The sequence below is a fragment of the Leuciscus leuciscus genome (genome assembly GCF_965113295.1).
Source record: "Leuciscus leuciscus genome assembly, chromosome: 4".
NCBI lineage: Eukaryota > Metazoa > Chordata > Actinopteri > Cypriniformes > Leuciscidae > Leuciscus > Leuciscus leuciscus.
The window spans coordinates 8,444,519-8,462,516 of record NC_138728.1 but is presented as its reverse complement, the minus strand read 5'-3'; the positions used below and the strand labels follow the sequence as shown (position 1 = coordinate 8,462,516).

The window sequence follows — 17,998 nt, the reverse complement described above, 5'->3', positions numbered from 1 at the left end:
CAGAGTGAGTAAAAGGGCTCGCAAAATCACTCTGGACCCGTCACACCCAGCACACTCTCTGTTTGAACTGTTACCGTCTGGTCGACGCTACAGAGCACCGAGCACAAAAACAACCAGACACAGGAAAAGTTTCTTTCCCCAGGCCATCTACCTCATGAACACTTAAATGTTCCCCTACTGTGGAACAAACATGTGCAATACTTCCCTCAGACATTTCATAATAGCACCTTATAACTTTATATATATTTATAATTTATAATCTTTTTATTTTATTTTTTCAATTTTAATTTTTTATTTTTTTTTATTTTTTTTATTTATACCTGTTACTTGTCACTTGTCTTGTCACTTTGTATTGTATGTGTACTGGAAGCTACTGTCACCAAGACAAATTCCTCGTATGCGCAAGCATACTTGGCAATAAAGCTCTTTCTGATTCTGATTCTGATTCTGATTCTGAAATATATTTCTCCATAGCCTCCCTCTCTGGTGTCGAGAGTGAATATAACTTGCCCTTGGGCGGAGCCGTACCTGGTAATAAGTCTATGGCACAGTCATAGGGACGATGCAGAGGGAGAGAAGCAGCCCGAGACTTACTGAACACCTCCTTCAGGTTCAGGTACTCTGCAGGCACGTTAGACAGATCCACTGCCTCCTCCTGCAACACAGGGACAGAAACAGTCGGACAGGCAGACAATAGACAAGACTTATGACACTGATTACTCCACGAAGACACAGACTTGAGCTGCCAGTCCACTTTAGGGTTGTGACGGGTGAGCCAAGGGTGACCAAGGACAAGGGGTGCAAGGGGAGTGTCCAGGATATAGAAAGAGAGGATCTCGGTGTGGTTGCCTGATGTGATGAGGGTGATGTCTTCTGTGGCAAAAGTGATGGTGGGAAGTTCTTGTCCATTAAGTGCGTGTACAGCAATCTGATGTGTGAGGGGTTTGAGGGGAATCTTGAATTGACGTGCGAATGAGTGATCCATGAAATTGCCTTCTGCCCCGGAGTCCAAGAGTGCTTGACAGTCGTGAGTGAGAGTTGACCATCTCAGTCTTACCGGAAGGAAGGTAGATGTTGATGAGGTCTTCTCGGAGGAGATCCCACCCGATAGTAGCCTCATACTTACTATCGGGCTTGGCCCTTTTACCGGACAGTTGTAAGCATAGTGTCCGGCTCCTCCACAGTATAGGCAAAGGCCCTGGGACCTCCGCCTTTCCCTCTCCTCCCGGGAAAGCCGAGCTCGACCCACCTGCATGGGCTCGTGATCGTCGACGGGGCTGACCGCGTCCCCGCCTCCAAATCGTGGACCTTCGGCACCCGCCAGAGGACGTCTACTCGTGGCGTGACCTCCAACTCGGGATAGTCGAGCATCAACTCTGAGGGCTAAAGCGATGAGTTCATTAAGAGATTGAGGCAGGTCCAAAGCATAGATCTCTCTTTGGACGCGGTCAGCCAGCCCATGCAGGAACATGTCCCACTGCGCCTCCTCGTTCCATTTGCTCTCCGCTGCTAGGGTCCGGAACTCGATCGAAAAGTCTGACACTGATCTCTCTCCTTGACGTAAATCAGCCAGCATTCTAGCAGCTTCTCTTCCGCCGGCCGCCCGGTCGAAAACTCCTTTCATCTCAGCGGAGAGCTCCTGGAACGAGGCGCAGCACGGATCTTCATTCTCCCACACCGCCGTTCCCCATAACGCCGCTCTCCCAGTCAGGAGGGTGAGTACGAAGGCGACCTTGGATCGCTCGGTCTGGAAAGTCTTGGGTTGGAGAGAAAAATGCATGGAACACCGGGTTAGAAAAGCTCTGCAACATTTTGGATCACCTGAATAAGGCTCTGGGGCTGGTAGGCGTGGCTCCGACTGGGATGGGCTCTCCGATGGTGTGGGGGGAACGACCGGTGTGGGCGGCGCAGTGGGAGCTCGTAGCTGTTGGATCTGCTGGGTGAGCTCGGACACCTGCGCCACTAACGCCTGAACAGCGCGACCAGTATCGTTTAAATTCTTCTCTTGAATGTCCAGACGAGCCATACTGTTACTCAAACAGTCCTCCATGGTCGGCGCTGATGTACTTGCTGTATCCATTCTTGGTCAGATCGTTCTGTTACGTCAGAAACGAGGACACAATATGCAAGTAAAAGCTCTTTATTAATAGTCAATAATGTTGTTGATGATGATGATGATGATGATGATGAATAATCCGGGTGATGCAGGCGGTGGCGCAGGGACTTTGATGGTCAGACACGGAGTGATGGATGAAGTGCAGCGTGCTCTGATGAGTGATGACTTGATCCAGACATGAAACGTAATCCAACAAGACGCGAAACCGGAACACAGGAACTCAAGACGGGACACGAGGCACGAGGCACGAGGCACGGGAACAGGATCAGACAACACAGAGACTTCATGCAACGATCTGACAAAGGAGATGAGAAAGTGGTGAGCATTTATAGGAGATGAGATGAGTGGCAGCTGGTGATGATGAGTGATTGCAGCTGGATACTGATCAACCGTAATGATCCGGACACACCCACTCACACACTCACACACACATGTAAACAACAAGGCACGAGACTAGAGAGAGACATTGGATCTATGAACCGTGACAATGAGGGTGAGTTAGTGATGACAAAAATTTCATTTTCAGGTGAACTATCCCTTTAACTACGACTTTTGCCTCAATAAACTGCTTATTAATATAGGTAGTTGTTAAGTTTAGGTATTGGGTAGGATTTAAGGGATGTAGAATATGGTCATGCAGAATAAGGCATGAATATGTGCTTTATAAATACTAATAAACAGCCAATATGCTAATAATATGCAAACTAATACAACTTAATAGTGAGAATTGGTTCCCAAACTAAAGTACTTTCACTACAGCAATAATCTGCTGAGTGTCTTTAAAAAGAGACTAACCTTTGTATTCATGAACTACAAACATGTATTTTCACATCTATGCTCAAAAATAACAGCTTAAGCAGTACAAGGCAAGATTACTAATAACTTCACTAGAAATATTGCAGATTTCACCACCAGTGTCTTGACGCATTTGGAGAAGCAAAGAACGTCACAGTAATGTCAGCTGCTGTAAAACTGAGTTGTTCAGGCTGTAGTTTTAAGAGAATGAACATGTTCCAGCCACGGTTTCTCTCTAGACTAATGGACATTTAGAATTGCGGTTTTCGATTTATGAGTAAAAATAACGGCTTAATGTGGGTAACATTATTAAAAAAGACTTTCACATTCTGTTCTACAGCATAAATTATGCACAATCGGACCTCAAAAGTGAATTCTCAAACCGCTGTGCTCTTTAAAAATGTTTGTTTCCATATAAGGGCTACAAATATACCACAATGTCAGTTTGCAATTTTAACTATTGTAGCAACTTTTTAGCGTTTGCAAAAATGTGGAGCACTGCGCAAGATGCTGTATCCCACAATGCATTGCGCTCAACTTGACCTTCCATTTCCAAGATAATATAAGCCACGATTTTTTGACATTTTAGTTGCATCCCGAATGACGCACTGTACACTATGTACTAAACCGTGATGAAGTGTCAAACATTCCACACTTCGGCTGCATCCAAAATCACAAACTTCCCTATATAGTAGGCTAAACAGTATGTGACAAACAAGTATGTTCAAATTCACAGTACTCATTAAAGAGTATGCAAAAAGTACCCGGCTGTCCTAATTCTTCCAGTGTAATTCTGAATGATATGGACACTTTACTATCCCATGAGGCCACGGGAGAGAATTTGTGAATGGCAGTAAAGCGACGCAACTGACGGAGGTAGGTCACATGATAATGACGATATGGCGAATGCAGTACATTCATACACACATTCACACTATATAAAAGAACATACTTTATAGCAGTTGTGAAGTAATTACTTATTCAAAATAAGTACCTACTCAAGATAGTATAGTATTTCCGACGAAGCCTTCGGTTAAACAAGTGCATCATCCGGGTATTTAAAGTGTACATTTTCTATTTGTAATGTTCAGTGTGAACGCACTCGCACTATTTATACTACAAAACATCATAGAAAAGTGCATAAGTAGCCTACACGAATTGGGATACACTTTCTTGATTATTTGAGCTAACAGGGAATGTTCTCTTTAGCTAACGTTCTGACAAGAGTCGTGAGGAGTGCATGCTAACACACACTCTTCTTGAAGGTGATGTCATACAGTCCAGCCACACACACGAATTGACTCTTAACACACACACATTCTCCCGTCAGGATTATGAGCTGTGCAGAGCCGAGTGTTGGAATCATTCTGCATAATACGTGCAGCTTCACACGAGCAGGAATTCCCAGTCACCAGCAGCATATGGGGAAAAAAAAACCCCAAAAAGGAACCAAACACCACATGCCAGCTATTAATATTATTGCTCGAGTTGAATCCCCCCCAAAAAAAATTTGGTTGGAAAGATTTGGTAGGCTTTGGTTAAGTTAGCATGGTTTGGTAATGAGTCATGACTATACAACGGCCACAACTTTCACCAGAATTTAATTGCTATATATTCTGAAAGAAGGAGTGGGTAATGAAAATTATGTGAAAATGTTGTGACAAATTTGTTACCTAGAGTACCATGACAATGTTTTAGCGTATTAAACTTTAAACTTAAATCAAACATAGATTATTGGAGTACATTTTACAAAACTATTTCAGTGTTTCTACTTAAAAATTTCACTTTTAATTCAATGTGTTACGTGCCATTTCGGGGAACACTTTAGAATACTGTTCCGTCATTAAGAACAAATGAGTAACGCAATATTAACATTCTAGTATACATATTAACTAACAAGAAACTCTGATCAACTAATTAGTAAGTAATAGCGTTAAAAGTGATAGTTCTAACTACAATTTTTTTCATACCTCCCAGTAAGAAGTACCATTAGGTTCATAATTAATGCGAGTAATGCATAATGTATAATTCCTTTTAAATTGAAGATCATGGTAACCCACTAGTAATGACTCAAGTATTACCAAACCATTGGAAGGAATTACTATCCAAAACCTTAAAAAAACCTGAAACTTCAGTCATTAATAAGGAGTTCATGCTTTTCACTTTAAAACACTTTCTGAAGGATGTAGTAACACTTGAGTCATTAGTGGGTTGCCATTCCCTGGAACAGTATTCTAAAGTGTTACCGACATATCTAATGACTTCATAAGTTTTGAATACAAAAGAACTTCTGAATAATTGTATTCACTCTTTTCCATATAATTACAACGAATGACCAAAAGCTTCCAAGCTTGAAAAAGAGCTGACCATAACAGTATTATAAAACTTGAATGCTATATTTCAAGTCTTCAGAAGTGATGTGATCAGTGCCCATTCACTGTAACTGCATGATCAAGAGAGACCACAGACTGAGAACTTTTCACAGTGCACAAAAGTCACACTTTAACCTCACGACAAGGCTAAACACGTCACTGTCCTTGTGTTCAAATGGCAAAACCAACTTTCCCTACATGCCTGGACAGCAGAATCCCTCCTAATCTTCACGCGCAGACTCAAGACTCGCCTTATCAAACAATACTTTGAAAATACTTCAGAAAAAGAAAAAAAAACCCTGTTGACATTATTTGTATTAACTTGTAGTTTATTACGTCATTACAATTTGAATCACACTTCTTTGTAAAAGCACTGGATTAGAGCATCTCTTAATGCATCTCCGTGCACACATAAGAGTCTTGAAGTCTATTCTTCAGAATGACTTTAAGACAGCATGAAGTTCAAGTGTAAAATGAGAGCTTTTGATTGATGTTTGGAGCAGCCCAGAGATGCAGACAGTATTGTGTGCAGAGGATGTTGAAGAGCAAGAACCACCCTTAAACATTTACAGACTGTAAGTGCCCTTGGGCCACACACACACACACACACACACACACACACACACACACACACACACACACACACACACACACACACACACACACACACGTTTCCATGTATCATGGGGATATTCCATAGACATACTGATTTTTACTCTGAACAAACTGTATATTATATCCCCATACCCCTAAACCTACCCATCACATAAAACTTTCTGCATTTTTACATAAAAACTAAACAAAACAAACAAAAACATAATTTAGTATGTTTATTAATGCATTTCCCTCGTGGGAATGTAGGTAATCTCAGGTTTTAACTATCCTTATAAGAACATTTAGTCCCCACAATTATAATATTAACCTGCACATACACACAACACACACACACACACACACACACACACACACACACACACACACACACTTATCCAAGCAGGCTCAGACTAAGATCATTACTGCAAAAACAAACAAGGTCAGTGAACCTTTGCAAAAACCCTCGTCTAGGGAACATGCTCCACGTTTGAGGTTCTTGTGCAAGACATTTAACATTACCAAATGACAATGTGTCACATCGATAAGGACACCTATACATTTGCAACAAGGTAAATGAATGGCAAAATAACAATTTACGGTTAAACATATCGATTAAGTAGATTAACTTATCAGTTCAGAGTTATCATAGCGTGTGTTGACTATAAATTAAGTAGGCGTTAGTTTATCGGTTATCAGCTCATTTCAACAATCGGCTCGTTATCAAATGAGGCTTTTCCCATCCCGGTACAATTAACTTTGATAAGTGTTTATTGTCTCGATTACAGCCTACAGTTTATAAAAAACGGAACATAAAAATTATTGCGATACAAATCTATTTTAACTACTGTATGAATGAACGCGTTTTATTGAAAAACGCGCTGTTCACAGAAGCTAATTCCTATGCTATGACTTCTTCTGAGTTTAGTATATAGTCTATCTCTGTTTACTGTGGCCTATCTTGCTTGAAAATTAAATGTATTGCCTTGCTCTACCTTGAGTTTCTTATCCTGTTTTCTTAAGTGTTTTTTGTGATGTATCCCCGGTGATTTTTGTTCAATAAAAAATAAAAAAATCTTGTGATGAGCAGAAGGGGCGGGGCTTAGCGAAGTCAATTTCTCTCTCTCTGCCGCCATCTATTGATTTTCTTTAACACTACAGAGAACAGACAGACAGGTGGTTTTAAAGAGGGGTAACAACAAACAAATAAAATAAATATTGTTTTTAAAAAAGGCAAAAATATATTTCGTTATGTTGTTTATCATAGTATGACCGGCTGATGATTTTGAATTATATTTACCTAAAACTGAGTAAGAAAGAAAAAAACTAAAATTGACAGAATTTACTCGCCCTCAAGTTGTTCCAAACCTGTATGAATTTCGTTCTTATGAACACAAAAGAAGATATTTTGAAGAATGTTTGTAACCAACCCGTTGTGGGGCACTTGACTTCCATATGGCAACAAAATACTATGGAAATCAAACAACTTAACAGGTAAATGATGACAGCATTTTCGGTTTTGGTGAACTATTTATTTAATGCCTCAAAAACACCACCTTAAGTAAAATAAAAGTTTTTTTTGTTTGTTTCAGTTTTACTTTACTATTTTTGTGGGCTACATCAAGTTAAACTAAATGAAAATTACACATTTGTGTTCTTGAATGAATCGATGTTTTTGAACAAAACACCTAAAGGGCGAGTGAAAAGTACAGCACCACTTTCCACCAACCAAAATCGAGGATATGAATTTACTTTTGAATACTTAGAAATATTTGAGCCCTGAGTGCCGCTTCTATCATAGAGAACCCTTTTTTTACAGTCTATGAGAGAGCCCTATAAAAAAAATCGCTGGACTTTTAAAACTTTTATTTTGAAATGATGTGTGAACTTTAAATTTTAGGGACACAAAGCGGAAATGGAACCCTTGTGAAGTTGTTGTTTTCGTCTCGGTGGACGTATTCTGCACAAGTTTAAATATCACAACATCGGGAGGTTGAAGAGGCTCGCCGTCTTTATATCATGGAATCGTCCATCAACGGTAAATATTTTCAAATACATATTTTGTTTTGCACTTTTCTCTTTGCGTGTCATGTTGTTCTATGTATGTTCATTGAATGTAACGTTATGTTTTTAAATAAATAAACACAAACGCGAATCAGTACTGAAGTCCTAGTTCGTATTCAGCCCGATCTTGTGAGTTTTGTCGGTGTGTTTTATTTAATGTAAATAGATTATTAGCTGTTTAACGTGTTTACGTAGGTAAGTTAATATATTTTGTGCATGTGTTTTCTATAGGAAGGGCCAAACGCAGGCACCTGGGGCCCTCCGAATGTGATGAACTGGTGCAAAGCAACGCAGGGAACCAGTCTCTCACACAGCCATTTAATGTCAACCTCAGCAACAGTGATCCAAACAGAAGACTTCAGCCCAGGACACCCACCAAAAGAAGCAGACAAGGTGTTGTTGAATTTGCCATTGCCTTTTGCATCTTTCTGCAAAAAAAAAAAACAGTGCTAAATTCCCACTTTAACATCTTTAAATTTTGCTTTAAAGCTTCAGGTGGTGTGGACCAACAGAGGGGCATCACCGAATTCTTCTCTGTCACTGGAGTCATAAGCACCAGCCCCCAAAAAGGAACCACTACTCCAGTGAAGGAGGAAGAAGAAGAGGAACCCGTCGGACATCTCATCCCAGAAGAGGATAAGATGGAGGACTTTATGGAAGGAATCACTGAGGACATGTTCGACGAGGACTTTGAGGTTGGAACCACATTGGTCAAAAAAGAAGAATTGGTGGAAAAAGAAGAGCATGAGGAGGACCTGGTTGAAGCCCTTCCCGATGCCCACTACGGGCTGCTGGGGGTGCAAGGAGGACAGGAGGTGCCCCAGGGTCACGTTCAGGACCTGCCCGAGGAGATCCTGAGGGATATGTTCGCTTACCTCCCAGCAGATGATCTCTATCGACACATCAGCCTGGTGTGCCATCGCTGGAGGGCCGTCGTCATTGACCCCCAGGTGTGTTGTTGTTGATGTCTTTCAAACTTAACAGTGAAATAAAAGTTAGTTTATGCTAATTCAATTTAGTGTTAGTACACTGGCATAAATTGTGTAGGTATTACTTTATATAAATGTATGTGTTTTAGTTTTTTTTTTTGTATAGGCTATTGTGACCACTGAACTATATATATGAATGTCATGTATATAGATCAGTCATCGTGACATGTCATGGTTTCTTCCCTAGTTTCTACCTTGGAAGAAGTTATACTGCAGATATCGCAAACGGGAAAAAGAGGCGCTGAAGGAAGTGAAGTCTATCCTGCACGATAACAAAATTCTCAAAAAAGAAGACCTCTGTCTTCTTAATATGGTGAGGTAAGAATACACACTGTCTTTGAAGCACAACAAAAGAGGTTTTACACATCCCCCACTTTCACACCCTTGGGCCATTTTCACACATCTGAGCTGCTGATAGAGATCAGATCTGTTAGGTGTGACGTTTGTACATCGGGGGTCAACTGTAGTTTAATGATCTGTTGACTGAGCAGTTTAGTCAGCTAAGCATCACTGGGAAAGATTGATAACATTTAAAATATATGGCAAAATAGACAAATACAGAAAATAAATGAAAAAGGTGAAAATATATAGAGGCAACATAAAAGAATAATAAAGAAAAATACAATAAGGAGGAATTCACATGCAAAATATGGTATATACTAAATCGAATCGTTTGTTAATTTAATTTGCCAATTTAAGTCAAATGTATATTGTGTTGTGAAATTCTCACTGCACATGCTTGATTTCCCAGGTACATGTCGCAGTTCAAACACAGCAAACGGGTGAATGTGAAGGACGTGTTGGAGTGTGTGAAAGGACATCGGCTCTACGCTCACGCTGAAGGCTGCATCAGAGACAGACTGCCAGACATGGCGGATGATGAGGTAATGTAAACCCACACTTAACATTTACTGAAAATACTAGTTTAGTAGTGCCTTTTTTGCAGCAATGTGCATTATAATGTGCATCAGGATCCACTTTTGGGGTATTTTTAACCAATTATTGTTGTTTCGACTTGTATTACAGGGTCCAAACCCTTGGTCTACCATGGCCCTGATGTTGATTTTGGCTGACGGAGTGAAGGATGTCTTGGATCTGGTGACTCTCTTGCGGAAGTCTGGGTGTCTGCTGACAGCAGGAGGAATCTCTGAGTACCTGTGGGCCATGGCCACTTTGCTCCTGGCCATGAGAGATAATAATATTAACATAAGCAACAGGTGAGAGACAAGGTCCATATGAAACAGGAGTCGAGAAGTTGTTTATTTATGGCAGCTGAGGATTAAAAGAGGGAAATTTCTGGTCATTTGACTAGCCTATGAAAACTATTTAACACTTAAACGAGACTGTTTTCTGTATTTTTGTGTGGTAATCTAAATTAATCTTCACTTTTTGAACCTCCATCTTTAGGTGGCATTACAACATCTTCTACGTACTGCACTTAATGGAGAACGCACCGCCTCCTCCAAGCTTGCATGACAACAGGTGGGCAGGATTTAGTATTTGCATATTAATTACACAAAACTTTGGGGTCAGTACGATTACTTTTTTTAAAGAAATTAATATTTGTATTCAAAAATGACAGTTATTGTTTATAATGTTACAAAAGATTTCTATTTCAAATAAATGTTGCTCTTTTGAACTTTCTTATCATCAAAGAATACAGAAAAAATGTATCATGATTTCCACAATAAATATTTAGAAATATTTTCAACATTAATAATAAGAAATGTTTCTAGAGCATCAAATCAGCATATTATAATGATTTATGAAGGATCATGTGACACTGAAGACCGTAATGATGCTGAAAATTCAGCTGTGATATCACAGGAATGGAGTACATTTTCAAATATATTGAAATAGAAAATAGTTATTTCAATTTGTAATAACATTTTATTGTATTTTTACTATATTTTCTAATAAATGCAGCCTTGGTGAGCATAAGAGACGTACAATCGTACAAATCCCTATTGAACAGCGTATATATTTATTACAATCAATAAATGATATTATTGTAGTGATAATCTTCATTTTTTCAGACAGCACACCACTCACGAGCAACAGCAGATACTCAACCATGACATCCAGAATCATCACGTTGTTAAAATAATGGCTTTTGCAGGTGAGGAAAAATAATTAGTATTATTTCGCAGCTGAAAATGTTCAATTCAAATAAAGTGAGTAGTATTCTGTTCATATAATCCCATTTTTATTCATCGCAGGCACTGGAAAGACGACCACACTCGTGAAGTACGCTCAGCAAAGACCACATATGCGCTTCCTCTACCTGGCCTTCAACAAATCCGTGGCGATGCAAGCTCAGCGTTTATTTCCACACAACGTCGAATGTAGTACGATCCATTCAATGGCCTTCAGAGCTGTGGGACTGAGGTCAGTCTGTACTGTCCAATCAGCATTAACCAAACAATCTGCTAGTTTGAAGAATGAGAATCATTGAGCTTTTATAATAACCAAGATCTTTTGTGTGTGTTTTCTGCTATGCAGCTATAAAAATATGCGGAAACTGTCCAATAATTTGCAGCCGTTTGATGTGGCGTGGGTCTTGCCTAAAGGACACGGGGGATTCGTCAATGCTAAAGTGGTGACGCAAACCCTCCACAACTACTGGGCGTCCATAGATCAGCGGGTTGGCCCTCAACACGTTCCGCCAGAGTACAAGAACACAAACGGCAAGACTGAATACCCAGACGAAAAACAAAGAATGGTAAAGTGAAGAAACGCAGTTGTGTCAGTTTACAGTTTGTGCTTTTGGGAAGGGTTACTAAATGATAGTGGATTTAAAATAAAAATGAAAATAGTCTAAAACAAATATCATGTTAAGTTAATTGGGTCTCTGCACTCATTTTGTCAGTAGCAATTTTTGTGACAAAGAAAATGCATTAAAAAGTCTTTCTCTCCAGAATTTTGCAAGTATCGCGTGCAATATATGGGACCAAATGGTAGACCTGAAGACCAAAAAAGAGAGAGTGTACAACATGACCCATGATGGTAAGCACCAAAATTTGGACACACAGATATTTAGGTGTATAAACTAGGTGTATAATTTCCTTTCACACTCAGTCACAATACCAAACAAACCCAAAATCAGTTTTAGTTTTTTTCTTCTTAGATGTTTCTATTGCTAAGTTTCCATCCACCTATTTTTATGTGTATGTTTGGTATATTGCATAAAAAAACATCAAGATGCGCATAAATTCTTAAAATGCGCATAAAAATCTCATGTGCGCCTTTGAGGTGAGGAAGACTGGTAACACTTTATTTTACAGTGTCCTTGTTACATGTACTTACCATAGTAATAACAGTAAATTAGGCATAATTACATGCAACTAACCCTCAACCAAACCCTAATCCTACCCTAACCCTATAGTAAGTACACATTACTCAGTACTTAAATATATAATTAAACTGTAACAGTGACACCTTTAAAATAAAGTGTAACCAGAAGACTTGCATAAACTGTGATGAAAACACATTTATTGAATAAATCCATTGATGGGCAACAAAATAAGTCACATGACTTTGCCTCAACAGAACATGTGAGACGGCATAACTGGACTAACCAGTGGAACAATTTCATTGCGCAGCATCTCAAATGTTGGTTTGATCATTCTAAAATGCCTGAGCCAAAGTCTGTCATATAATTACCTCCCAAAACTGTCTCGCACGATTCCATTCCCAGACACCAGTTAAAATTTCCCAAGTCACGATTTTGTTCTCTTGAACACATAGGATGGAAAAGACGCTGCAAATGTTTTATGCGATATTCCAGGTTTGCGCATAAGTTAAATTCGCCACATTGGATTGAAACACATTTTATGTTAATCATTTATTTTGATTGTTGCAAATAGGATACCTTAAACTCTGGCAGCTGACGAGACCAGAGCTGGACCGGTATGATGCCGTATTTATTGATGAAGCTCAAGACTGCACACCAGGTTAAAAAATTGACCTATCATTGTTTGTCAAATTCATCCAGCTTTAGGTTATTTAAGATTGCATTAAAATGTAGTAGTTTTTGCTTCTGGTATTTATTATTTATTTATTTTCACCTGTATGCTTTTGTAGAGCTGAATTTCTTAATTCTGTCCTGCTTGTGGTCTTGTTTTTTTCCAGTCATCGTGGACATTATGCTCTCTCAGAGCTGTGGGAAAATCCTGGTTGGAGATCCTCATCAACAGATTTACACTTTCAGAGGAGCGGTCAATGCTTTGCATGCTGTTCCTCACACACACATCTACTATCTCACACAGGTAGAAAAACACTCACTCACAAGGAAATTCCAGAGACTACTTATAGCTTGTTTGTTTCACATCAAACATCTGTCACGTGTTTATTACCGCTCATTTGTTTACATAGAGCTTCAGGTTTGGCTCTGAGATTGCCTATGTTGGTGCTACAATATTGGACTGTTGTAAAAAAGTGAAGCAGATTTTGGTTGGTGGGAATCAGGATGGTAAGTTTAAGAAATTATATTTGGGTAATTCTAATAAAGAGATCATTATAAAAAAAAAAAAATCATTTTTGTAGATTTTGGAATGAAGTATGAAGCAGGCAGAATAATAAAAATAATATGTGCACTTTTTCAGGGAGTGTAAGAGGAGAGGACACACAAACACTGCAATGTCTGAAGCTGGGACAGAGGCTGCCAGAAGGGAGTGTGGCCATTCTGAGCCGCTGTAACGTCACTGTTTTTAGTGAGGCTGTCCGACTCACAGACAACAACCCCAGCTGCAAGATCTACATTGTGGGAGTGAGTGCATTATCCCTTTTTTTTACATTTTCAACTTGCTGTTGAAAAGTCACTCAATTCACTATATCAGTGCGCACTGTTTCTGAACTCTCTGAAACACCTCGACTGTAGTGTTGAGTTTTCTTCCAGGAACCAACACATCACAATGTTCCTCATTTAAATAATTCCCGCCCAAAGCATACAAAAAAGGGACGAGGCCTGGTTGAGTTGTGTTAGTAGTGTGATGAAACTCGCGGTTATTGTAAGAGGCGGGTCATTTCCTGATTGGTCTAAGCGCTTGGCCGGCCGACCAATCAGAGCACATTGCCTTGTTCGGAGGGAGGGGCTTCAGAGACAGGAACTAAATGGAGCGTTACTGACAGACTGGGAAGAGAGGTGCTGCAACAGGTGTTGTAAAATATGTGGGAAAATAATGTGTTCTTTTGAACATTCAAGTATGAAAACCTATTCTAGTAGACCCCAAAAACAAAGTCAAGACTTTGTAAAAGGGCATAATATGGCCTAATTAGTAATGATACGACAATCCCAATGTTTATCGTAATGTGCGTTTTAAACCTCGCGTATATTCTGATCAGCTCTGATTTGTTTTGCGGATCATTTTTCAGAAAAAGTTAATGTTCAAAACATATTTTTTAAAATGTCAACCTCTGATTTCAGGGTGTTGAAAACTTCGGATTGGAGAAAATTATGGATCTCTGGGTCCTGATGCAACCAGAGGACAAACGCAAGAAGGGTGAGTCACTTTAGCTTTGAACGTTTTATCTTAGACTCGCTGTTAAACAAAATATCATAATTGCAATGCTCACGATGGTGTCTGTGTTGCAGTATTTTAGTTTTGCTGTATGTTTATTGTCTGTAAAGCTAGTAAGTTATTTCAGATAATTATTAATATCTTGTTGGATCTTTAAAACTGATGGTTGTTAAAGTTTAGTTTGTTTCTCTACCTCAGAGAGGCTCGTGATCAAGGATTTCTTCATCCGAGGTTTCTGCAGAGATAAGATGGGTGGATTCATGGGTCTGAAGGGATACGCCATGGCCTCAGAAGACCGCGAGCTGGAGGGAAAGCTAGCCATGGTGGAGAAATTCAACAAACGCATTCCAGAGCTGGTCAGACGGATCTATGATCGTGCCCAGAAAAGCCTGCAGAGCGCAGGTGAGTCAGACAGAAATGGAGAGTGAGAAAAGACTAAAGCACTGGTTTGGAGGAATACACGCAGTAAAATCAGTGTACGCATACAGCCCTTATTTACAATATCTCTCTGATTGTGACAGATTTTATCCTTGGTACGGTCCATAAGTCAAAAGGCCTGGAGTTTGACACAGTGGTTGTGACAGATGACTTCATGAAAGTACCATGCGCTCGACACAACCTGCAGAGAGTGGGCGGTTTCAACGCAGGTTTGTGGTACTTTATTGAAAAATCTTAAAGAAATGAACAGTTCCTTTATCATTTGTACCTTAAGAGGTAATATATCATGGTTATAAATGACAGGAAGCAAAAGCATGTTTGCCTAAATGTATATATGTATGTTGTGTGTGTGTGTGTGTATATTATTATATTGTGCCAAGAAACATTCTAGTGATCACCTTGGATTCATTTTTTTAATGTTATGTCCCACATGGTGCTTAAAATGGTGCCACATGTTGTGCCCCATATCTAGAATCAATAAATGATTAATGAATGTGTCTGCACATAACAAAATAAAGCCCAGCTCTTACAGTTATTGCAGTCTCTGTATCCAAGCCTAAAGTCTGTCTGGGCTTTAGCCAAGTGACATCTGGTGGATCAAAGTTCACATTTGTGATGATCTGAGATCTGTGGGCACGTCCTGTAGGTTCCATCAATTTTAGCCCGTCAATAAGGTATTCTTTAAAAAAATCGTATATATATTATACTGCAGTGGATAGAAAGAATCGTATCCCTTAAAGGGATAGTTCACCCTAAAAGGAAAATTAAGTCATAATTTACTCACCCTAGTGTTTTTCTTATGGCACATGCCATATTTTTATGGACCACAAAAAGAGAATTTTTAAAAGATATTCTTCTCGCACTCATCCATATGATAAGTCAATAGCGACAAGCATAAAGCTCTTTAAAAAAGACACAAATGTATCACAGAATGATCCCATGCGACACCCGCCATGTATTCCAAGTGTTCTGGGAGTATCCGATATAGGGTTTGGTGAAAAACAATCTGAAATTTATTATATTATTTACTGAAAATCCTGATGTTGGTCTTCTGTGCACGGCTGTGCGACTTAAAGATCATGTACGGTCTCTTAGCTGCACAAATATTTGCCTAATGTTTCAATTGACCAATCAAAACCGAGTGTTCCAGAGAGTTCTGAAAATCCATAAATGCATAAGGCTGAATCTTTATTCTCTGGCTGCAGCAAACGTCCCAGATGACGAGTGGAACCTGTTATACGTGGCAATCACACGAGCCAAGAGAACGCTGTACATCACCAAGACCATCAGCAACATCCTCACATTCCCTGGGGTGAGTCATTGCTGCTTCATCTTCAATCTGGTCTTTATAATCTAAAGAATATCCAGATATCATGACATTGAAGCATTTGTATTATTGCTAAGTTTCTGGCCTCCTTCACAGGAGTACTTCCTGAGGTCAGAGCTGACCAGCACTCTGCTGAGTAAAGACCCGTCTCTCGTCTGCTCCACCGAAGACTGTCAGAACCACATCATCGCTGAATCCATCCTCAGCATGTGCAGACTCCCTGTCAGATATGTTAGTGTCTCTTTGCTCAACCACTCATCTAAGTTAAGTTCAGAAACTCACTTCCTGTATTGATTCATTCAATGTGTGTGTTACAGATGGACAGCGTGGACATGGGCGGCGTTCTGTGTTTGACCTGTGTGGAGCAGCGTGTGGGACCTATGGCATTCCTGCTCTCTCCTCCTGAACGGGTCAGATCCATGACCTATACCGATGAAAGAATCGAGCTGCCCATCAATGTCGCCATGCTCTTATCTTTACTTTAAACGCCATCATGTGTTCGGATCATTTAGTGGCCCTTTGCATCTTTTGTGGTGCTTTTGTAAAGTTCATGTTTGTGGATTATTCTAGTCTGCTGTGGATTTATTTTTATTTTTTTAAATTTTTAGTTATATTTATTTAAGTGCTCAGTAACCAAAAAAAGATTTAAGTTTTTCTTCTGCAAAATGTCTTTGCCCCTCTCCTTTCATTTGACTTGTTCTCCCACATTGCGACTTGCCCTTTTTGGAACGGTAAACATTGACGTCACTGTTTTTAGGTGGAGAATAAGCAGTGCCTTTTTTCTGGCAGCTTTAGAAAGGGCCTCTTCAGGCCCTTAATACTTACAGTATTACAGCTGTTGCAAATGACACAACAGTTGATGAGCAACACTAATGTTTAAGATTGTGTTTACTGTATGTCCGTGTTTGTAAAATCAGTGATGTGTGGAAAGATTCCTACATATAGTATCACATCAAGACGGATGGTGTAATAGACTAACTTAAGTTTTGCAGTTTTATTCTTTCAGTGTGTGTTTGTATATTCATTGTCTATCCCATTGTCAAAAAGGTCTTTTGATGTTTAACTATTTGAACAAGCATGATCATAATTTGTCATCTTTATTTTTGACCATTTGGGGAATTTTTTTTTGTTGAATTATTTTCTAAAACATTTTATTTTGTTTTATAAGACTTTTTTTTATTCAGAGTGACTTATTTGAGAATATATAAACATATGTAGATGTATGTTGCCATTCTAAAAGAAAAATGGTTTCAGAAGACATTTTTTATTCAAAGTGATTTGTTTGAGAATGTACAATCACATGTATATGTATGTTGCGTTACAGACTGACTAAATCCTGGGCAGATTTGGTGCTCAACAAACAACATATCAACAAATTGCAGTGTGTTTTTCTTCTAGCTTAATTATTTCTTGTGTAATGGATTGGACAAAACAAATTTTTCATGTGTACAACTATATTTGTGTGTAGAGGACAACTATCTGTGAGGACCGGGTTGAGTTTTAGACAAGTGGAGTGAGGACAAAGAGAGTAAATAAGGACATTTTGCCCAGTCCTCACTTTCTGAGTCCCCTAAAGGCCTGTTTGAGGGTCAAAACGTGGTTTTAGGGATAAATTATAATTAGGTTTAGGGTTCAGGTTAGGCACTTAGTTGTAATGGGTAAGGTTAGGGTAAAAAGCTAGATATTGCATTGTGGCAATGAATTTCCTCACAAATAGATGTAGAAGAGTGTGCATGTAGTTTATAGTGCGCAGTGCAATTTAAAAATAAATAAAAGGATCATTAATT

General features: G+C 39.3%; 1 protein-coding gene across 2 annotated transcripts; it reads left to right on the top strand.

Moving 5' to 3' along the window:
• The first annotated feature begins 6,332 nt into the window (after positions 1 to 6,332).
• Positions 6,333 to 17,579, top strand: fbxo18 (F-box DNA helicase 1). 2 transcript variants are annotated; one of them, XR_014205281.1, is made up of 23 exons: positions 6,333 to 6,446; positions 7,775 to 7,912; positions 8,170 to 8,331; positions 8,428 to 8,888; positions 9,115 to 9,245; positions 9,679 to 9,811; positions 9,954 to 10,144; positions 10,335 to 10,409; positions 10,964 to 11,046; positions 11,147 to 11,315; positions 11,430 to 11,649; positions 11,846 to 11,933; positions 12,794 to 12,880; positions 13,059 to 13,195; positions 13,302 to 13,398; positions 13,532 to 13,695; positions 14,353 to 14,428; positions 14,645 to 14,848; positions 14,968 to 15,093; positions 16,090 to 16,196; positions 16,308 to 16,442; positions 16,529 to 17,132; positions 17,196 to 17,579. XR_014205281.1 is itself a non-coding variant. In XM_082167139.1 (22 exons), the coding sequence occupies exons 2-22, from the start codon at positions 7,894 to 7,896 to the stop codon at positions 16,694 to 16,696; spliced, it is 3,033 nt and encodes a 1,010-aa protein (XP_082023265.1). In that variant the 5' UTR covers positions 6,333 to 6,446; positions 7,775 to 7,893; the 3' UTR covers positions 16,697 to 17,579. The 2 variants fall into 2 exon arrangements, 1 of the variants encoding a protein (XP_082023265.1); XM_082167139.1 differs by having other exon boundaries at positions 16,529 to 17,579.
• The last annotated feature ends 419 nt before the right edge of the window (positions 17,580 to 17,998 follow it).